The sequence below is a fragment of the Apus apus genome, chromosome 2 (assembly GCF_020740795.1).
Source record: "Apus apus isolate bApuApu2 chromosome 2, bApuApu2.pri.cur, whole genome shotgun sequence".
Classification (NCBI taxonomy): domain Eukaryota; kingdom Metazoa; phylum Chordata; class Aves; order Apodiformes; family Apodidae; genus Apus; species Apus apus.
Window position 1 is genome coordinate 85,061,440 of NC_067283.1, and position 23,840 is coordinate 85,085,279.

At 38.4% G+C, this 23,840-nt stretch overlaps 1 protein-coding gene across 3 annotated transcripts in view; it reads right to left on the reverse strand.

The window, feature by feature from the left end:
- Positions 1 to 23,840, reverse strand: part of DDC (dopa decarboxylase) — a 75,530-nt gene that overhangs the window by 41,397 nt on the left and 10,293 nt on the right. For 2 of the 3 annotated variants that reach the window (XM_051610012.1, XM_051610010.1), the window contains exons 2-5: positions 14,841 to 15,077; positions 8,631 to 8,744; positions 7,897 to 8,016; positions 2,388 to 2,522 (exon numbers count right to left, since the gene is read on the reverse strand). In XM_051610012.1, the coding sequence (XP_051465972.1) occupies positions 2,388 to 2,522; positions 7,897 to 8,016; positions 8,631 to 8,744; positions 14,841 to 15,041 (570 nt within the window). In that variant the 5' untranslated portion in view covers positions 15,042 to 15,077. Of the gene's footprint in view, positions 1 to 2,387; positions 2,523 to 7,896; positions 8,017 to 8,630; positions 8,745 to 14,840; positions 15,078 to 20,824; positions 20,881 to 23,840 lie in introns of those variants that run through there. The other variant, XM_051610011.1, reaches the window with a different exon arrangement.

Genomic DNA, 23,840 nt, shown 5'->3' on the forward strand with positions numbered 1-23,840 from the left:
ATCACAGAAAAGATTAAGCCATGACATAAGTTGAACAAGACCAGATAACGATAAAGTTTCTGCCTTTCAGCTTTACATATGCCTGGAATGACACATTTTAAAGGCAGATTGACAATCAATTGACTTGTAGCTCAGCAGTGCTTCTAGTTCAAGTATTTTAGCAAACTAATTAGGCACCAGCTTGACAAAATATAGACATCTAGTCTTGAAATATAACGGCTTCCAAAGTGAAAAACAATGAGTACCATAGCAATACCATACTTCATGCCAGTGTAAAATGAAAAGAGATCTTTTATAACTGATTGATACAATAATTGTAAATAAGCAAAGTACAGTAATACACTGAGGTTGTTAGCCAGTCAGAACCTCAGAATTCCTGCCTCGAGTCTCCAAAACTGTAGCAAGGCTCTCTGATAACAAGAGCCACTCACAAACTTAAGTTAAAACTGCCAAGATGCTTTGGAATTATAATAAATCTTTAGTGATCTGCTCCTCCATGGAATTCCTAGTCCTAACCAAAGTATTCGGGGCTCTCCCACCCTCCTTGAGAGAGCAAGGAACCAAACAGAAATCAGTGAAATGAGTGGGCAGCTGCTTAAGGTACCCAAAGAAACATGGGAGGAAAAAAAGTTAATTAAGGGAATGGCCTGAGAAAATATGATAATATCAGAAAACTACCCTGACTTCTGCCCTGGTCCCAGTCAGATGTTTGCAGTCAGGGGTAGCTGGATGCTGCTTTCAGCTCTGAGGTCTCACTTTCAGTGTCCTAAAGCAGAAAGGGATCCACTTCTGTTGTCTGCAAACCCCTAAGTAGTTACTGGGGAAAGCTTTGTTGCCAGTCCTGTGCTGTACTCAGGAGCACAAAGCAAAATTATTGCAATGGCATAAAGATTTTTCCAAAAATGCCAAGAAGCTAAAATTATTTCTCCAGGTATATGAGACGTGAGTTCGTCTTTCTGCTCTGGGTCTCCTTACTAGCCAAATTCTTACCTCCCTCCTAATAAAATCTTGTAGTATTGTGCTGTCATTGCATGGTTTTCTCTTCCACAACATTGCTTAAGCTTACTTGCTTTTGTGGATTATTACCTATGAGTCACACAGGTCTGTTCTTAATGCAGAAGGACCAGTGAGCTGTGCAACAATCTTCTTTGAAAGGTCAGCAATATCTAAAGGCAAATCCTTTGCAAACATAAGATCCTCTGACCTTCAGTAAGCAGGAAGGCCTGTCAGTCTTCATTTCAGGTCAACCACTTACATGGGACAAAAATGAAAACAAATAAAAGGCTTTGTGCATCACTGGGTCAGAGTTTGAGCTCTGGGACCGGCAGTCTGTGCAACACAGACTGTAGGGCCGCAGACAAAAAAAGGACAAATCTCCTTTGTGCCTTTTGAAAACTGTTATCTTTCCTCATAGTTTCTTGTCCTGACTCTTCTAGAAGTGTAGCCCCTCTCCCCATCAGCAAAGAGCAACTGTACTTTTAACTTGTTCTCCAGGGCTTTTTAACACACATTTAGAAGTAAATCAAGGCAAGCCTAAAATCTGGCCATTTTGTTTTGCATGATCAGATATTACTTTAAACTAAAAATCAAGTACTAAGAAAGTTTCTTTTTTCTCATTGACATTTAGATAAGAAAATGTCAAAGCTGCTGACAGAAACAACTTGGCCCTTTGTTAGGATTAGTGTGTCAGAAAGGTAGGAGAAACAGAACTCACAAGACTAAAATTTGCTTTCATTAACAATAAAAGCCTCTCATGGTCTTGGCCTGCTGAGAATTTAGCCTAACTCAGTCTGCTAAATATCACTCACAGAAATCAAGGATTATGTTTTATTTTTTCTTAGAAGATTTCTTAGCTGGGTTGATCTATGGAGATCTTACAAGTTTTTTTCTTTAGAAAAATGTTTTGGGCTTTTTCAAGTACTCTGACCAATTTGCTTTATAGTCATGCACTAGGTTTGTCTGTGTGCATGCACCTGCATCCCTGCATGCATACAGGGGGAGGATGTATGTGTGTTTGTTTGCATATGTGTATGTAGGAGGAAAAGAATGTATGCACACATGGACACACAAACCTAGATGTAACAAAAGATGGTCTAGACTTACTCAACATAGCTAAAATTAACACCTTACTCATATATCTTTATTTATTTCAAATGAGCTCTTTTTTTAAAGGAGCAATACTTAACGTAACACTGACCTCCAGATACTTACTCTTTGTATTATGATAGAACACATCAGATTCCAGCCCTCGTATAATTTCCAGTAAGATTTAAACAAGCAAAACTAATCACCAAGCTAAAGAGTTTATACTCAATTCACCTGCCCATTGAGATGGCTGAAATTGTTAAGTATCGCCCCCATGTTTCCATGTTTTTGAGGGTACTCACCTGATCAGAAGCATAGGCCACCAGCCTGCCCATGATGTCTGCTTCTGTTAGCTCAGGCTTTTCTGACTGCACCTGCCTGACAGTTTTTGTTCTTGCAGCAAGCAGTGACATCAGGGTGGCCTCACTTGCACTTCCCTGTGGGACAAATTGAAGGAAGGTTCAAAACAAAGATACTTCAGAAGAAAAAAAGCAACATTTTCCTCCATATGAATCTGCAAAGTTCTTAACAAAAACTGCATATAAGAAACTTTGCAATCTCATGCTTTCTGAAAATTTGTGTGACAGCAAGGGAGGAATCTCTATTTGATCTTGGTCTCCTCCACCATGATGTCTTGTCTGCTCTCTTTAACTGCTATGCTTGCTCAGCTGAGGTACCAGCCCTGCAATCAGTGCTAGAATGCTGGACTCACAGACTTGAACATACATGAAAAGGTACTGGAACCAGGCACCAATCATTTGTTAGCCAGTAATAATGGCAGAGTAACTGCTGATTTCCGTTACCTTGGGTTTCCAAACATTTAACTTCCATCAGAATCTGACTGTCAGCTGTCATTTCTGTCAAGCAATCTGCACAGTTATAATGCTTAATTAATATTTAGTTAGCCTGGGCAAGTAAATTACTGTGGCTGAATAAGACAAAACACTGAAAAAGTAACAACAACAAAAAAGAGCTATGACTTAATATAGTTAACTGCTTTTCAAAGTATTAGTTACATATGTTTTCTTCACAAAAAAGAAAAAAAAAACCCTACAGATAAAAAGAACAGTCACACACTATTTCTAAATTTCACTTTTACTCACAAAACATGAGTTTACATTGTGTCTTGGATACTCAGTTACAACAAAAAGGGGAATTCTTTGTATCAACTGATCCATAAACTTTGCATTAAAATACAAGTTTACACAAATTCTTTTTATAGTCTTCATCTAAAGCAGGCACATGAAACATGCTCTAAACTGCTCTTTTAAACTACAAGCAACAGTTTGTAAACACCTGTTCATAAATTTCAACGGTTTTGGGAGTCCATATGCAAGATCAAGTTTTCAGGTACTTTCAAAGTTGAACAATTTTCACGTGTATCTTGCTTATATTAGTAAGCATGTCTCAGAAATATCCCCAGTGTCAACAAGTTAATTTTGAAGTGATGCTTCTTATCCTGTACCAAAATTCTATCCTCTCTGTTATAGGCCTGTGTATACTTACCAATTACTACAAATGTTTAAATATTTGGGAAGTCTTATTTCTTCTCTGGAGGTGGGCCTGATGTTATATATTTCATACATGAGAATGATCCCAGTGTACTCAGACTTTCTCCCAATACTGAAGTTAGCTGAGCTACTTATATGAGACAATGTCACATGTCAACATCTCAACAGTGATTGAACTCAATCCAGCTGAAATTCAATAGCCTCATGAACGGAGTAAGTAGGAAAGAGAACAGACTCTAAACATTTACTAAATGTATTGTCATGACTAATCTGCCATTCTAGTGGTGTGGGATTTGAGGAATGACCCCAGGGTCTGCATCAGAACACAAGCCAAGCTTTATACAGTTTTGTCTGTTTCTTATAGCTGCTGCTGCTGCATACAGCATTATGGTAACTGAGGGGGAAATTACAGATACAGAAAGGTATAGGAATAGAAATATTCCTCTTCGGTCAAGTAAGGTAGAACTTCCATGTGGAAGAAAGGGGTGAAGGAAATTCTGTCCATTAATTGCAGAAAACATGATTTGGCACCTGCCCATTTAATCTTATTCTGCATATGGTCTGTAGCCAGATACCCAGAATACTCTTCAGGGTATCTGAACAGTGAGAAATCATGTCCATCTGTAGTTCTCAAAACTTACAATGCAAGACTGTATGCACACAATTATCTTCATCTTACACATGAAAAAGATCTCATTCTTCTTACTTCATCTGTCTAAAAAGTTAAATATCTGAGACAAAGTAATTGTTTAGGGTCCCTTAGTATTCAGTTTAGAGAGGTAAGCATATCCAGAAATCAATAATTCTGTCTATTTCAGGAAAATATTCTGGACTGAGATAAACAGTTCCTCTAAAGATACCTTCTTGTATGTTCAAATGTATCTGATAAAATGTGCAATGAATCTCACACAGTGTAAGTTTGCTCATGAGAAACTTCTGACATTGTGTCTCTATTAGCAAAACTATTTCTGCCATGCTCAGCACAATATTATCTAAGTAACAGTGAAAAAAATACCTGTGCTTCCTGACAGTCCTGTAAGCTAGAATACAATGACTCAAGTCCTCGGTATCCAGCAGATGTGAGGAATGTTTTACAGTCAAGAAAATAATCTATTTTCTGAGAAGCTGGGGTTTTCCTTATTTTTTTTTACAGGCAGTATATAATCTTCTAAAAAACTCTGCATAATCAGGTTACCTGCACAATGGGCATACATTACCAGATGATGTTGCCTGAAATACCATTTCCAGCAATTCAGCAGATAAGAATAGTCTTCATTTGTGCAAACCCGTGCCACTTCTTGTGATGTTTGTGCAGTTTTTCAGGTAAGTTTTATGTCCTCATAATGAAGTCAGGCAACACAAAGCTTGTGTGCAAGACCTAATTCCATCTTGGTGTTGGGCAAGTCACTGAATATAACCTTTCTAAATCTTCACAGTAAAGTTAGCTCTGGTACCCTTGCATCTAATATGTAGCAAATAAAACTAACTGTTGCTTTTATTAAAATATGTATTTAAGGGGATACATTAAAATATTTCCAATACACGTGGAGAAAATTACTTTTTTTGTCTTCTTTTTTTGTAATGACAAGGCCCTGTAAAACTGTTAGTGTCTTTCCAGGACATGTAAGGAATACGTACATTAGAGAATTGCACACAAATATAGAAAAGAAAATGGCTGTAGGAAATTCCAAAGGTTAAAGCATTAATTTGAGATCTAGGTATTTAAGCCCCCACTGTTCTGGAGACTTCCTGGCTGGGCAGGCAAATGAATTAGACTCAAGAAATGATTCAGCCTTCTGAGAAGTGCCTTGAGATGTCCCAGCATCCTGGCTGTTCATCCAGGCTGTTGCATAGTCAATGTGTACAACAGCTCTTGTATGAATTACACAGAAACAAAGATGAACAGGGAAGAGCCTGTTGCCCAGCTGAATCTTGCCTCTTGAAATAAAGCTGGGCAAAGCTAAAAAGCACCTGAATCCAGCAACTTGGAAAGGCTTTTGGATGTCTCATGATAGACACAGGCTTTTTCACCTTGCCTCCGTTTCCATAAGTCACACTTTTTATACTGAAGCTTTCAGTGCTTGCAGAACCTGGTTTGCAAGGCTTTTCTATTCACTTGGCACCAAAGTCTCGTACTAAGTATTTTGAGGAAAAAAGCCCTTGGTTCTTGAACTACCTGGCTAACTGACAAGAAAGATAAATCAGCAGTGTTCCTTGTGAGGCCAAACATAGGCCGAATCTCATTTTGTTTCACCCTTAAAACACTTTTTATTTGCAAAGCAAGAAAACACCTTAAAATTCCAAGTAGGTACACTTATCAGCAGTATCTCTAGAATGATCAGCAGGATACAAGCTTTCGGAAGGAAGTTGCTTTCTCACTCATTTTTAAAAGCTATTTTTTCTCCTCTTGAATGGTGTATTCTGCATTAAGATGATACCTTTCCTTTTACTGCAAGCAAACAAAGGTTGCCATGGCAAGCAGGCTCAAGAGCTGATGTTCATGTCCACCAGAGCTCTGAACTGAAATTTCCTTTCATCTTTTGCCATTTTCAAGTGTCATCCTGCACACAACAACAAAGTGCTTCATATTGACATAGACTTTCAAATGTAATTAAGAGTCTGTATTCACAGGCTCAGTTTTACCCAATACCACAATAATTACTTGGTATTTACCAAGAGAATGACTGGCACTTTTACACGCTCATGTTCTCTTTGCCTCACGCTCTGTTATTTGTAGCATTATTGTTTCAAGAGCAAGACAAGAACACAGCAGCACAAATGACTTCATCATAAGCAGGAGCACAGAGCACTTTCGATTCTTGAAACTGTCTGGTTTCTGATGAAAATTACGGGCAATCCAGCATTGTCAGCCTGGAAGGGCAATAATTCCTGCTGATAACCATCAGGCATAATTGCTTGTTTGCACTGGTACAAAATAAATACTGTTGAGATGCATGACGAAAGCTTGATTTCTTGGGCAAATCCCGCCCCTTAGTAATCATAGCGGGAAAGATCCTAACAGAGCAAGCAGATGAGTAAAGAGTTATTCTGGAAATACATTGGTGTAGATGCAGCTCTGCCTAGGAGAATCATAGCAGTTGGATTAAATTCATACTCTCCTGGAAAGATGTTGGGAAGACTCCATTGGAATATGCTGTAGGCATTTGCAGCTGAGATCAAAGAAAGTAGTCCTCACTTCTAGCATGTAATTGAGACGTATTTTAAAATATTATCTTAGGATAAAATGGATTTTGCCTCCTATGACCAGACTCCAGAGATTACCAAAGGAGCACAGAACAATTATTTAAAATTCAGTCTTTTTCATAGTAAACGTCTATTTTGGTTAGATAATAGCTTTAACCAGAGTCTGCATTTACAAAAAGACTATGTGCTAGTGGAGCCATGGCTGACAGACAACATAGCTTTATTACACATGTAAATTTGCCCATTGATGATAAATTCATAATTGTACAGATGTTCTGTTCAGACATTGCAGGCTTTCATTAAGCAGCCAACTTCAAAATTTGGGGGTTTTGTTCTATTTTGGATACTGCAGTGTAGTCTGAAAATTATATTATGTACAGATACAACCCTTTAGGTTCAAATTTTAAGCACCTCTTAATTTCAGTTTAGTATTCCAATATTTTATTTTGTTAAATATAGAAAATTTCTTAAAATAATTTAACCTTCTTTGAAAAGTACTGATCAACTTTCTACTGCATTCTGTTATTTTTACTTACTCTCTCCCATGTTCTTATACACTGCTTGATATCTCACACTTTATTTCTGATTAAAAAAAAAAAAGGAGGGCTGTTTTGGAAACTGACTGAAGTAAACAGTTGAATATGTCGAAAGTGGACATCATGGAAACTTTTGTAACCACTTTTCATGATGCTGTACTCAAAATCATCAGATATATTTCTATTTGAGAAGTTTTTTTTCTATTTTCAGCCATAAAACATTGCAGTACATTGTTGGTAGGTATGCACTCACTTCACCTGATCAACAAATTGAAGTTTCCATCCCAAATTACTTCTACAACATAATGAATTTTAAACCCAAATTGTGCTGTTAAGTTGAACTACTAACAATTATTCACAGAGTGTTTCAGAATTCAGCTGCTCTGAAAACAAAACCATCATTTTCATGACCAATCCTACCCACCTCTGGACATTATCACAGCACATCAATCTTGTGGCAGAAAAAACACATCTTTCCTTTATTTGTGTTTGGTATGAAGATTTTACAAAATCATAAAGTCCACAAACTTATCCTGTATTATTTTCATGTCTCCTCTTACCTGAATGACTCCTCCACCTTGGCCACCGTTCCCAGCTAAAAACTCTTCAGGTAAATTAATCATCTTCCCTAGCCAATCCAGCATGACTGTCTCCAGCTCTGTGCAAGCTGGACTTGCAGCCTGCAATGAAAAATAGAGCAGAGGGAATAACCTCACTAGAGAGTGAGGAGAAATAGGATCCACCAAAGCAAGAAAAACTTTCTGTCTTTTGACTATAGAGGAAGAAACTAGCTGACTAACTTCACCAGCTAAATTAGGGATCTAAAGACCATTTTCTGTATGTTGCTTTTAATACTTACTCAAAAAACGTCAAACTATCAAATGTCAAAGGTAGGATTTGCATATTGCACTTTTTTTTAATATCAAGTACCAACCTCTTTTGAGAAGAGCCCATCTCAATGAATGTGGGGGGTTTTATCATAAATTTCCATTCATCCAGATGATAAGAGAAGTAATAACCCTGGGTGACAGGCAACAGTCAAACTACCTAATGAATTATCAGTAAGTTTGCACTGGTACCATGAAAAATTCTGAGAAGAAATAGCCATTTATTACTGGAGTCATTCAGGGTGTCTGTGAAAACAATTAGTCAGGGTAACTTATGTATAAAAATAGTCTTGTGACTACACTGCTGTTAATCAATAATTTATTTGAAGAAAGTTACTGAAATGTTTAAAATCTTGGCAAGGCGAAGCACCATTACCACATAGCAATATGTACCCCAGTAAACTTACCCAAGAGAAGCCCATACATCCTATTCCACTTGACAACATATCTGCAAGAAGAGCTGGGAAGGAAGAGGCTGCAGGAAAGTAGGCAAAAAAGTATGGACTGTGCCAGTGAGTCACCTGTATTAAGGGGAAAATGGTCATTTTTAACTAATGCAGGAAGCAGAAACAAATTGCCACAAAATCAGAACAGATTAAAGGTTGGGACCAGTCAACAGTTCTCTACTACCTGCTGTAATGCATGATCCCATTTTTTTTTAAAGCCTACCTTGTTTTTTGTCATTTTTTTTTAATCTATCTTTTACTCAAATTAGAAACAAATTTGGTTTTGCCCCCACCCACTAAGCATTCCAAAATAAGATTTCTCCATTTGTCTGCCTAGAAGGCAAGAATTGCATGGTTAGTGGCAGTGTGAGTTTCTGTTCAGAGGGCACTGTTCTTGAGGCCCTGCTTTCAGGAACTCCAGTATTTTGTTCTTTCATCTCTGTCATGGAACTATCTTAGCAAGAGTGTCTCCAGTGCAGCAGAGGCCCACACAACTTTGTTGCCCACAATCTGGAGTCTTTTGCTAAAATTCAGGCACTGAATCTGGCCAAAAATCTTGTCACTAAAAAATGAATCAATCAATTTCTGTACCAAATAACTTCTGTAGAAAATGAAGCTATCTTCTCCCTATAACAAATTGTGATTTATGTACAGTACCACTTTATAGGTACTAATATGAAAGAACAACATAATAACTGAACAAATTGTAGTCAATTGTCTAGCAGCAGCAATATTTAGAATTATCTTCTGTGTGTCTAAGCAATTTTAAGGGTCTGTAAGACACTTGATAGTGCTCCACAACTCCAATCTAATAAAATTTGAAAACAGGAAATGTACTGCCACACTGCAATGTTCAGAGAAATAAAGTGACATGATATGTTAGGCAAAACCAGCTTTCACATTTAAGATAAAAGGCAAATTCTAGGCGGGGTTGGGGGGGTGGGGATGAAGTGGTTCTAGAGGGTGAGATGGACTATAAGCAAGAATTCAGCAGAATGCATATAAGATCTTTCCTTGGCTGAAAGTCCAGAGGCTGCTGAGTTATTGAAGTTCAGCCTTTTCTTACACCATTTTTTTCAGGATTTTTGTTTGGTTGGTTTTGTTCAGTGTTTTTAATACTTGAGTACTTCTGCTACAACTGGAGGATGGTAAGAGCATCCTGAGAACATCACTTGCTGAGCTCAGTGCTTTCTTACTTGTTTTTTCCACATTCCCATCTTTAATGAATTTTACTTTTCACACTCCCCTCTCTCCCAGTCTGTGACAAGGTTTCTGTTTCTGGAGCTCATTCTGGCATCATGGTACAGCACTGTTCTGCATGCTGCAAATAATCTTTCTGTTTCTCCTTCTAACCTTCCTCATGCCATTAACCAGCTCTTCTTCATGTGACATGCTCCATGCTAAGGGGAAACTGTCTTAAGTCCTATATACGAAATGAATCACGTATCACTTTCTCTTTTGTAGTGTACCATATATAGTATTTTGGATGTCCTATCTCATATGAAAATAGTTCCTATCCACTACAATTTTCCACTGTCTAAACTAGCCCAGTACCAAGTATGTTCGAGATTTCATCTTTACTGGTCACTAGGTCCTGCTCATATCATCTATCCAAAGACAAGGTATCTCTTATATCTGGTCCGGATCTGTTTCTTTGCTGTAACCAAGTTATAGAGCACTTGTAGCAAACACCTTCCTTCACAAATGCGACAAAAATGGGATGGGACATGGCTCTTCACAGGAAAATAATAACCAGATTAAATAACACCCAACAAACAGTGGTCCCAGATACAGTGGACCCACGTGCACAGACTTTCACTGACGTCCCTAATGAGCCAGGGCTGCCACTGTTCATCTCCCCAGCTCTAATCCTCTGTGATCTGGAAGACTTGTGACATTCATCTCGGGTTAATCAAGTTAAACTGCCTACTTGCTGGAAGCCATTTGTTTGATGAAACACAACAGATTCCAGTTGCACCACTCACACAAAGTGAAAAAGCCAAAAGCCCGAGGGCAAGTACAGCTGCACTCCTTCCTTCTGCTTCCCTTCCCCCCTTCGCTTGAAGTAGCAGTAAAATTCATTTATTTTACCATGTTGGAGCACACACACTTAGTCAAACACTGCAAAGAGTGTGACATAATTTATGTTTGTTTTTTCAGCCCTCTGCTGATAAACAGTGATACACAAGAGTCTTGTGCTCAGTAATTACCACTCTAATGCTTCTTATTTTATTTCTCAGATTTTTTTTATTTCTCTGGCTTGCTTAGTCTAAGCAAGAGTCTTCCTTTGCCACACACTAAGGATAGGCACTTCAGCTGAAAGTTCATAGATTAACAGATACAATGTGAGGAAAGTAGTACTGGTATTTGTAATTACAACTGAATTTGATCGTTTTTGGCTCTAAAGAGGGAGGAGATACATTTCAAGAGAACAAAGCAAGTCTGAAAGAGAAATGTAACTCCTACTGAACATTTTAAATGCAGATCCCTTCCACCTTGGCTTCCTGCTTGTGAATATCAGAGTTCAGCAGTTGTTCCCTCAGTCCCTGTGTTAATATTAGAAACTCAGCACCATCACACTCATTATTATTTAGTGGATTGTCCTTTGAAGTTCTACATCAAACTTCACAAGAACTCTCCATAAAGAAGTTTTACCATTCATGAATGCTTTTTCTTTTATAGGGTAAAGGCAGCAATGGATACTTCTCTGTTCCTTTACACAATTAATTGATCCTTACTGCTCTGAAGGAACACCATTTTAACATTTTCAGTTATCCAGTAAGTAGCAAACATCTGAACACATCTAACACACTAAAGATATTAACATGAAGGAAACAAGAATCACTTATGGGCAAAACAAGGTTTTATGACCTCTGTCATATTACTTATTCTCTCTGAAGGAGCACAGTTCCTCATTTATAAAAAGGAGACAATTCCTCAGTGAAACACTGGACAAGCACTGCAGATGAAAAACACTAGAAGTACTTATAAATCACAGAATCACCAAATCACCAAGGCTGGAAAAGACCTTCAAGATCATCCACTCCAGCCTATGACCTACCACCACATCGGCTAGACCATGGCACTAAGTGACACATCCAGCCTTTCTTTCCTGAGGAAGTGCTTCCTAATATCCAAGCTAACTCTCCCCTGGAACAGCTTCAGGCCATGCCCTCTTGTCTTGTAGCTAGTAGCCTGGGAGAAGAGCCCAGCCCCCACCTGACTACAACCTCCCTTCAGGTAGTTGAAGAGAGTGATAAGATCACCCCTGAGTCTCCTCCAGGCTAAACAACTTCAGCTCCCTCAGCCTATCCCTATGAGACTTTCCCTCTAGTCCCTTCAGTCTTGTTGCTCACCTCCGGACCTGCTCCAGCACCTCAATATCCTTCTTGAAGTGAAGGGCCCAAAACTGTACACAGTACTCAAGGTGAGGCCTCACCACTGCCAAGTACGGGGGCAGAATTACATCCCTACTCCTGCTGGCCACGGTATTCCTGATACAAGCCAGGATGCCACTGGCCTTCCAGGCCACCTGGGCACATTGCTGGCTCATGTTTAAGTGGCTGTCAACCAGTACTTCCAGATCCCTCTCTGCTGGGCTGCTCTCCAGCCACTCCTCCCCCAGCCTGTAGAGCTGCATGGGGTTATTGTGGCCAAAGTGCAGGACCCTGCACTTGATCTTGTTGAATTTCATGCCATTGGCCTTGGCCCAGCTAAGAGAGGCAGCTACCAGATGTAGCAGGTTGTGTAGTAATATCATAGAAACATAGAATGGTTTGAGTTGGAAGGGACCTTAGGCATCACCAAGTTCCAACCCCCCTACATGGGCAGGGACACCTCCCACTAGACCAGGTTGCTCAGAGCACCATCCATTATTGCCTTCAACACTTCCAGGGATGAGGCTTCCACAACTTCCCTGGGGAACCTGTTCAAGTGTCTCATCACCCTCACACTAAAGAATTTCTTCCTAAGGTCTAACCTAAATCTCCCTTTTTCCAGTTTTGAGCCATTACCTACCTCTTGTCCTCTCACTACAAGCCCTTGAAAAAAGTCCCTCCCCAGCTTTCCTGTAGGCCCCTCTCAAGTACTGGAAGACCCTTCTCTTCTCCAGGCTGAACAACCCCAACTCTCCCAGCCTGTCTTTGTAGAATAGGCACTCCAGCCCTCAGATCATCTCTGTGGCCCTCCTCTGGACCTTCTCCAGGAGCTCCATGTCCTTCTTATGTTGGGGGCTCCAGAACTGGACACAGTACTCCTGGTGGGGTGTCATGAGAGCCAAGAAAAGGGGGAGAATCACCTCCCTTGACCTGCTGGCTATGCTTCTATTGATGCAGACCAGGACACGGCTGGCTTTCTGTGCTGCCAGTGCACAATGCCAGCTCATGTTGAGCCTCTCATTCACCATCACCCCTAAGTCCTTCTTCTCCAGACTGTTTTCAATCTATTCTACACCCAGCCTGTACTTGTGCTTGGGATTGCCCTGATCCAGATGCACTTGGCCTGGCTGAACTTCACGCAGTTTGAACGAGCCCACCTCTCAAGCCTGTCAAGGTCCCTCTGGATGGCATCTCTTCCCTCTAGTGTGTCAACCTCACCACACACTTCAGTGTCGTTGCTAAACTTGCTGAGGGTGCACTCAATGCCCCTGTCCATGTCACTGACGAAGATCTTAAATAGCACTGGTCCACGTACCTACCCTTGTGGAACACCACTTGTCACTGGTCTCCATCTGGACATGGAGCTGTTGGTCACTACTCTTTGAGTGCAACTATCCAGGCAGTTCCCTAACCAATGAGTGGTCCACCCATCAAATCCGTATCATTCCAGTTTCAATGCCAGAATGACATGGGGGACAGTGTCAAAAGCTTTGCACAGGTCCAGGTAGATGACATTGGTTGCTTTTCCTTTGTCCACTGATGCCATGGCCCCATTGTAGAAGGGCATAAAAATTCCCAAATTATTAATCTCTTATTTTGAATTGGATATTATATTACTGAACATTCTGAAGTGTTCAAAGTAAAGTGTTTTCTGTTCTAATTCACAGACAAAGAAAATGCTAGTATTTTCCTCCAATGAAAAGAGAAAAACAATGGTATCTTTAAGAAGCAATGAAAGTATTTGCATGTGTTGGACATAATTCTCTTCTCATCTATACTGATTTAATTCTGTTGGATTTAAGACTTAACCCACAAATCTTTGAGAAGAGTGGAGAAACTTCCATTTACTTCAGTGGAGCTTTTGCCTGTGAAAGGACAGCAGGGTTTGCTCCACGGGAAACAAGATAAGGTCATATCAAATATTTACATTGGTCAATGAAGTGACATTCTAGTTCACTGACTTAATACATTGGCAGTTCCACATCCAGTCATATAGCAATCATATCACCTAGGTATACCCAGAAAAACAGCCCAAAGAGGTTACTGCAGAGATCCAAAGGAGAGATTCCTCATTAATGTTTACTAATAATCCAGTCCTTTTCAAGCTACCTACAAGCCTTAGGAGACAAACAGGTATTCAAAATAAAAAAGGTATATCATGAATGAAAAAACAAGAAAGAACTGGACACATGCCAGATGCTCTACTTTGTGTTGTCTGTCAAGCACCGATTTGCCCAAGAACTAATATTTAGGTAGTGGCCATCTGCTTTAAAAGGCCACTAAAAGAAGTTGACATTTAGGAGACTAAGTCAACAGAATAAGTATTGGTGCGTATCCTTTCTAGTCAAGTCTGTAATAAAAAGAAGTCTCCTAAGAGAATTTTAACATTTAAAGATCAGCTTGAAGGAACACTCCAGGCACAGCAGAGTAATAAAAATCCCATTTTATTAAATACTTACTGTGCATTGCAAGTAGCAAAAACACTACCTGAAACCGAAAGTTATAAAGCTTTGCCTTAACCAGTTCAAGGAAGGAAAGCGGATTATTTCCAAAAGCAAGCCTTGCATGAAGCACAAAAATTGTATTATTTCCAGAAAGAACAGAAAACATCAGCTGTACAGTGTTAGGTCGTATTTTACATGTAAAGCAGACTTCTGCCTTCTAGAAACTAATCAGTGTGAGTACTTACATTTGTAAGGTCTAGTTGCACAGCCTGCAATCTGCACCTTCCTTAAAGTCTTTGAAAACCTAAATGCAGTATTAAACATTACACCACATATCCATTTTTTCTTACCCCTGGCATAATGATCTTCTCAATGTCTTTAAAGACATCCTCAAAGCTCTCAGGATTCTGGGGTGCGCAGTCTGGAATAAGAGGCCTTAGATATCCTGGTTCCACATCTGGGAAGACCTGTCTTTTATCTATCTTCTCAAGGTAGTCTGCAATATAGTCCACCATCTCCTTCCCTCTCTTACGGAACTCTGCAGCATCCATGGGTATGAGAGTTTAACACTTATCTTCAGAAAAACCCTAAAAAAAAAAAAAAAGAAAGAAAAGGAAAAAAAAAAAAAGAAAGAAAAAAGGTTACTTTTGAAAAAATGTTACTAGTTTTAAACCTGTTATTCAGATGATTATGGGATGACTCATACTGCCTTTTCAAAAAGACCACACACTCTTTTATTACTGCATGTTAGACCAATGCCCATAGAGTCTTGCATTCTGCTTCACTCCAGTATTAGCTGGACATTGTGTAGAATAAATCATGCTGTTAAATCTTGGACTCCTAGGTCATGATTAATTATTAACTTAATACAGATAGGCTGTATCTGGCACAGAAGAGTAGTAGAAGCATATCGATGAAGATTCAGAAATCACAGATTCAATACCTGCTGCTGCTGGTTGACACAAGGATGTTGCTGGCACTGTTATATGGCACATTAACACCTCCTCCCTTCCTTATAAAGACAGGGTCTAAGAAAATAGTATGCTGTCTGTCTCTATTACAATCTATAATAACAAGCTCTAATAATCACAGTTATAACAGTGATCCACTGTGTTGGCCTGTCATTTTATCTGCTTCTTTCTTCCTGTCTTGCCTCAATATTTAGCTTCTTTACTCTCTCACTGTAAATGCACATGCTGTGCCATTTACAAAACCTTATTTCTTACTGAGGTTTCAATTAGAATTCACTTAGAGTTGATCCATAGTTGATTTTGCCAGAGGATGTGAGAAAGCTCTGTCTGGGGCTGTCGCTGTTTCCAAGATGTTGGGCTGGAGCTCCAGGTGTGGTTTGAGCTGGGCACAGACTACATGAGCACACTCAAGGTGATGTATGAGTCAGCTGAGATGAGCTGGAGTTTGCCTGCAAAGTGCTGTGCAAACATACATCCATGTTGCTAGGGTGCCTGCTCCTGCCATCCTGGACCACCCAACTTTTTACTGTATGTTGCTGTGTCTTTTGAGTGCTCAGTGAATACAAGGTTGAGACCATGATGCCTAAAAATGTCCAAGACTTTATACACTCAGATTGAGTGAGTGATACTGTTCCTTGGGATGTACTAAGAAAACTGGAAAATGAAACAAGGATACTCACTGCTGGTGTACGAAATTGTTATGTTTACTTCATAAACCTTCAGATCTTCACTTTGTAAGGGAATAATATATTAAGAACAATATGAATATTATATAATTAAGAGACAATTTCTTATATATCAGATATTTGTGCTACGGATTTATAACTGAGGACATAATTTTGAGAAAATAGAGACCATTCTGGGCTTTATTATATTTGAATCAGTCCTGTCACATTACGAAAGACATCATTGATAAACACCATCCTAGAGACATCTCTGTTCCTACACGTAGAGGATCTGGGATTACTGCAGAGCAGCTGCTGCTGCTATTTAAGAAGGCAGGGTGCTGCTGTGGGTCGTGAACCACTTCTAGCCACCAGAGAATAACTGTTCTTGTAGTTATTTTGTTAAAGTTATATTACTCTCTTTCGCCATCATGTAAGTGTTTGGGTCTCTCTATACCTTTCAGAAAGGTGAATCTGGACCTTCCTCAGATCTTGCTATGAAGTTGCTGGAAGCACACTAGAAGTAGTCATTACAGTCCTCTGATGGGAAGCTTTGTGTGTCCCCTCTGAAAGGCTCTGTTTAAGCATGCAGGGCTTTTTCTACTTGTTTACAACCAGGATGATTCAATTTCCTCAATAACCCCCAAATCTTATATGCATTTTTGTTATATGCATAACATATCTTTGATTGTAGTTCAAATTTTTAATAAACTTTCTAAATAAATCAGCACGAACTGGAGCAATAATTACACATCTTTGTGGCAGCAATCAAATACACACCAAGGCTCAGTTCTTTGGTTTAGATATTTTTGCCAGAAGAAATCTAAATACTGTACTGTTTTACTTGTTTTTCAAAGTATCTCTGTCTTAACCCTTAACTTATGCTATCATTACTTCTTTTTTGATACTTCATTCATCATTTCACTGCCATTACATGCGCTAAAGAACTTGCACGTGGTAATCTGATATTTTTTTCCTCTGGTTTCAGAGATGAAAGCTGTGAAAATAAGGATTTAACACACAACTGCCAAATTAGTGGGAGATGCCAGAAACTGAACTGACTCAGAACTTGAGAAGTGTGTGTTTCTAGCACTACTGTTGCTCACCACTGAATTAATGTGATTCCTATAGAGTTTTACACATGGATCAGTTCAGATAAACATCTCATTCAGCATCTGTGGGTCCAATGAACTGTCAGTACAGGTAAGAGTATCACTATACTACTCCCTAGCTTTACTTTGTATCATTCAAATATAGGGCATCATTTAACATGTGGTCTTTTCCCAAAATATAAAACAATTAGCAGAAATAGCATTAAGCACAAGATCAAGACAGCTAACAAAGACAAAAATAAATGTATTTTATCATATTACCACATTATACTATGCTATATAGCTTGTGACCATTTTTCTACCACTTAGATTTTTTTGGATCTGAAATTTCTTTCTATTCCAAGTAATACTTGTATCATCTTCTTCCTGTATACTATGCTGATATTATTTCTTGTCATTTGTATCATTAGAAGTTTGGACAAAGTTCTTTTTTTATATCAGAATAAGCAAGTAGTTTAGATACAAATATCAGATAGATACACATTCTGTGGTTTCAGCCTATAACCATGGAAATTAAATTTGTCAACTCAGTTTGACAAGATATACACATTTTAGGTAATCCCTGAGATCTTATTTGATAACTACAATTCTTCCGAAGAATTGGAGGTCCACTGGCTCATCCTAACATTGTTTTGGCTGTGCTACTTCTGTCATAAATCACTGTTGCAATATCATTCTCAAAGCTCAGGATAAAGAATTAAATTGCAGGGTAAGGGCACTGTTTTGCATGGGAGGAGTAAGTGAACCAGGAAGCTTAAAAAGAATGAGAGTATGAACCATCCATCCCCAATGTGCCATACTTGCTGCAGTGTCATAAACTGATATAAACTAGTATCTAGTTAGCCTCTAATGAACTTTCAATTCAGTTTAATCCAGTGAAATGCATCAATTTGCTTCAATCTGAAGCAAAGTATTTAGTTCTTCTTTCCCCCAAAGACAATACTGAGAAATTAAAATCTATCTAAACATCTATCTATTTTTACACATCCATGAATCTTCTTTCATAAAAGTCCTCACCTGAAAATTCCTTACCTAGTGTAATACACATATCTCACAGGAACTGCGATGGCATACTTCTTTTAGGAACACAGTGATCCTTTAAATTTTCCTTTTACCTCCTATTTTATATCTGTTCTTCTGTGAGTGAGAAGGCCTGCTTACACCCTCTTCCCTGTTTTTATTCTCTTCCTCAATTGTTAATTATAGTTCTCACTTCATCTGCATGAAAGTATTACTTGCTATAGAAGCCACATCCAGTAGACTGAATATCTGACAATTGTAATGCTTACCAGCTAGTATCATAAAAATGCAAATTACTTCACCTCTCTGCCAGTACAGAATATTTCTGTCTTCTACCTCTCACATGCATATACAACACATGTACAATACAACACAATGCATAGAGATCTTCCCTCTCAGCTGGTATATTTTAGATATATAGAATGTGATTTTCTAAGAAGCAAAATACCTCAGACAACTCAGCCCTTAGGGTCTAAAATGAAAACACTGAGAGCATCTGTATGCTCTGAAGGGCCATGCATGCTCGAAATATCCACTTAAGTTGAAGGGACTTAAACTGCAAAATAATGCAGGCCAAGTTTCCAAAACTAAACGGAAATTTCAGAGAAACTGAGCTTCTCTCTAAAGTATTTAACAGTGGTTTATTTTCTTTAAGGCCCATAAAGAGTGATAATGGACCCATACTCTCAGGGATCCCCCACATCCCAGCATGAATTTCAGCAGATTCCACATCTGCCAGCTGAAGCCCAAGTGAGGAAAGCACACTTTCTCAGGAAGCATCCTGCCTAACTATCAACCTCTACCACTTCGTAAGCACAGCCTATTCAAATTCATCGTCAGCCTCACTCTGATTGATAAAATACAATTTTTACCAAATATACGTTATGTCTGAGTGCTTTTGTTCCCAGCAAGGATCAATGGATTGTCACCACTGGATACCTCTTTGGATCAAGTCCTACTTTACTGGAGAAGATAGAGTTTTGCTCTTAACTACAGGTAAAAACAAGAACAATACTGTTAAACCTTAAATTATATCAATGTATCTTTTCAAATATTATTCATATGTAAACCCTTGGCTCTTTGATTTGGCTGGAATTTATCACAGGACACAATCTACACTACACAATCTAAAGCTGGCATATCCTTTGCTACTTTGTTTAAAGTACTCCATCTACCTCAGTGCACTAAAATTAGACGATGGTAACATTTTATTTTAGTGAAGTTAGGGAAAACTATTACTAGGCTTTAGATTGTGTATTCAGTATAATTTTTATTTGCAAACTGTTTTCTGCTTTATTTGAAAATGAACCACACAAATGAGCAGTTTATGCACAATTAAGTATTAAATACATTTATAGTTGTAATATTATGTGGACAACATTGAGCTTGTTCATTATTTATCTTTTAAAGTATTGTCTATAATTTTGGATTTATTTTTTTTTATTTTCTACATATAAATGTAAAATATATCTAAATACCACCTAGAAACTTGTTATGAGAAAGAAAAACATGAGTGCCTGTTCTCCAGTTCAGCAACGGAAAACATGAAACAGCTACCGTAATAAAATCTTCTAGCAGCTCCTATTATTAAATACAGAAAGGGAAAATGCATAGATGCATTAATAGCACCTTAAACTGATAGCTGCATTGGCTCCAAAAAAAACCCCAACCCAAACCAAAAAAAAAAAAAAAACCAAAACAAAAAACTGTAATTTTTTCCAATAAATTAGACAAGTGCAGTTACTATTCTGACAACTGTTTGTTGCAGAACACAATGTAATTTAAAGGCCTGTGGTGCTACAGTGACAGCACTGAAGCCGTGAGGGCTTTCTTCTATTGAACCAAACTAAAGGCTGTTGCTGCTGTTAAGCTAAACTACTACTGGCAAAAGGAGTATTGCCTGAGTAAGGACTGTATGATGAACTTTATTCTAGCATGAGAAAAAACTTAACTGGATCTGTTCTATACTTCTACATTTGCACAAGCCAAGAATTAGGTATATAAGTTACAGGCCCTACATTTAATTTAAGAATTTCATTTTCCAGTTAGAAGTGCTGGTTTTACTCATTGCTGTCACTGGTGCAGTCTGCAACTTAGTAAGTTTTCTTTCTGAGGTTTATAGCAATATATAGGGAAAGGGTTATTTCTGAGAAAAATCTCTCCCTAAAAAGTCATGCATTGAATTTATCTTAAAAAATTTATTTTTCAGAATATTTGACAGATAATTTCTCAAGGTTTGCTTGGTTGTTCAAAACTGTTGCACTTAGAAAGACAAGACAGAAACTTTTGGATACATGGGATTATGTATAAATGTACATAAACAGTTATAGCTGATACATATCCTATGTAAAAACAATCAAACACAAAAGGAGAGATGCACCCTACATTGTGCAAACTTACGTTAAAAAGAAATGCTTTTTGAGTATCCCGGATTATCCCTAAAATAACACAGGCTGGCTTGTATTAGCCAGGCTCCAACTCTAAGTAACCAATTGTTTCATTAATCCAACTGTACCTACTTGAATTCAATAACCACAATGATTTAAGGACAAATGGTGTTACTTACAGCTAGCTGGTAAGGTTCTTCCTTCTCCTCTGTCTTTCTCACTGTCTTTCTCTGCTCCTCTGTGACAGCTATAAAGCACGGAGGATGCAGTTGCCAGCATATTTAGGCAGTGTCCACCTCCCCTCAGCCTATCACAGCCACGCGCTTTGCATTCAACATGCAGCAGCAGCATCTCCCCCTCCTCCCACCTCCTCCAAAATATACTTAGCAAAAAAAGCAACCCGAAAGGCAGAGGGATCTGACTGAGAAACAGCCCTTGCCTACGTGAACTGTGAAGTGGTGTGTTCCCTTCCACAAACTCCACTAACACGTCTGACAGTGAGTGTTGTCTGATCATGTGCTCCTGGTCTGTGTTATACACTCCAGGACATTTCTGCTGTGCCTGTTGCTGTAAAAGTAAGTGCTTTGAACCTATTGTATGAAACATTGTTTTGAGGAAAGTAATACAGATATGGTTGAAATAGCACTCAAGTAACTGCAGGCTCCGAAGGTACACAGATAGGGTTAACATCCTTGGATGTGCTGTATCTATCTTTTTCCAGTTTCTCTCTTTCATCATACATACACTTAAAAGCAATAGTTCAATATTTGTTATCCTATTGTAACAAAAAAAAAAAAAAAAGTTTTATGGGGAGTTTTCTTTCCTAGATTAATCCAGGTAACCATCTGTTATTTTTATTTAGTTCAAGTTTATTTTTTAAAATAGTATCAGCATTTCACAGTATTGAACAGCTTATAGCCAGGTAGCGTAGAAGTTCTGGGACAGCCACTGCACCCAGACTCCACTCTCCACTCTCCACTGCACTCCAATGCACTGCAGTATTACAGCAAACATTTTTGTGAAGGAGTAAAAAGTTCTGGCTGTCAAATATTCTAAAACTGCCATGGCTGTGTTTGCTTTTTAATGATATAAGGTCAGTTATAACTCTGCTACAATGCCAAAAAAACCTATTCAAAATTAAAACGGGACCTAAAATCAGCACATCAGCTTGAGGGTTTCATTGTGCTTGTTGTGCTAGATGTCACCCTGTGAACTGAGTTGCATTTTCAGTTCTGGGGTTATGTCTGCTATAATGATCACTCTATGACCTTGAAAACATCATGAAATCCCAAGGTCAGTTGCAGCTGGCTCTCAGCTGTTTTCCACTGCAAATCAGCTCCTGAGTGCTTAGGATTACAGCCTGGACAAAGTGGGACCCCATAATGAAAAAAAGTGTTTTGGAGCTTTTCCTATTTTTTATTTCTCCTGAAAAGGCAGAAAATTCAAAATATATTTTAAGGGTACAAGAGATGCAGAAACTGGAGATGCCTCTAGTAAACATAGAGATAAACATAACTTCAATGCAAAAGGTAAATAACATTCAAAGGAAATGTGTTGAAGTACCACCTTAAAGTCATCTATATGTTTTTACTTTTCTGCTGTACCTGTAACTTACCTTGAAGTTATAGGAAATAATTGCACTTTCTATTAAAATAATGTATTTTTTTATTTATTGGGAAGAAAAAAGAAATAAAGTGTGAGAAGTGTAATAGGCAAAGTGGGAAAAGGGAATGAAATGCCCTTCCAAAAAGCATATCCCATGTCTCTCTGTAATTCTAATAGTTCTTCTGGCTTGTACTACTTTTCATCATTCTCTTCCTGAACTGTTGGCAATACACAAACCTTTGCTTAGCAGAATCTCTCTCTAGTGGACAAAAGCAAGATCATTATTTTTTCTGCAACAGGTACTGGCTAAGTCAGACTTGCTGTTCCAGACTTTTCAGTATGTTGGCTCTTTCACAGAGAGTAACTTACCTTACTGCTGAAACACAATGAATTGAGATGTCTCCTTTACTGCCAAACTGTTTCAAAATTCAAGATACCAATGTGTGAGAAATAACAGATGATCCTAAAAAGTTTAGAGGCCAGAGCTTGCTGGTAAGGAACCAACAGATCATATTATTCACAGCTAAGATGAGTAAGGCTTCAAAATTATTTTGCACATGGAGGTACAGTAATGGTACTAGTTTATTAACAGTGCTGAACTCTTTGGTTAGCAAATGAAGTGGGAGAGATAACTGAACCAGAGGCTCCAGCACAGCACCAGAGAATGATGCAGACAACGTGTTATCAGTCACTTTGCAGTCCCATTGCCAATCCATATGCACAGACATTGATCAAAGTAGAGGGAGCTAGACAGTTCATACTCAGTTTCCAACAGTTTTTAGCTCTTCCATTGCTATACAGTGCAAATTAGAAACTAAAAGGTAGTTTTCCCAAACCTTCAGTCCAGTTATGATTACGTGGCATTACTTTATTTTTCCCTCACCTGAAGACCATGAGACTCATCACATGCTAGTCTCCCAGTGTGGCTCTAACTACTAAATTTGGTCAAGACATGTTTGTGCTTGTAGATCACAGAATGTAATATTATTTGAACAAACGTGTTCTCACTTACAATGTAAAGATATCATCAATATCTTAGATACTGAGAAAATAACTTGAAACAACTACTTAGTAATCATACTAGCACAACGTTTGTGCCTGTTTTCAACAGTTGGTGTCAAAGGATCAGTCACAGTTGCCTAAACTCAAAAAAAACCCCACTGTTTTGTTGCTTAGTATTTGGTTTACTCCGTAACTGTAGTTTGAGGATGCTACTTGGAGGCTGCAGGCCTTTTTCTTGCTTCACTTACTGTTGCTCCTTCAGAAAGAAACAGAAGGAGAGCCCTGTCTTTTTTTTTTTTTTTCCCAATATATTCTTCCATGAATGCAGTAACATCACTAATGGAAAATAAAACTATATATAAAATAAAAAGGAAAGAAAAAACTTTATGAATTACTCAGAGGTACTGGAATTAAAAGTCCTCACATGTTCCACAAAAAGAGGTCTAAACCTGCATAAGCCATAATGATGAGACAAGACAGAAGAGAATATTTTAGCAGAAATGTGAAGCTAACAATTATTTGAGTAATAAATAGGTGCATTTCATAGAATCATAGAATGTTTTGAGTTGGAAGGGACCTTAAAGATCA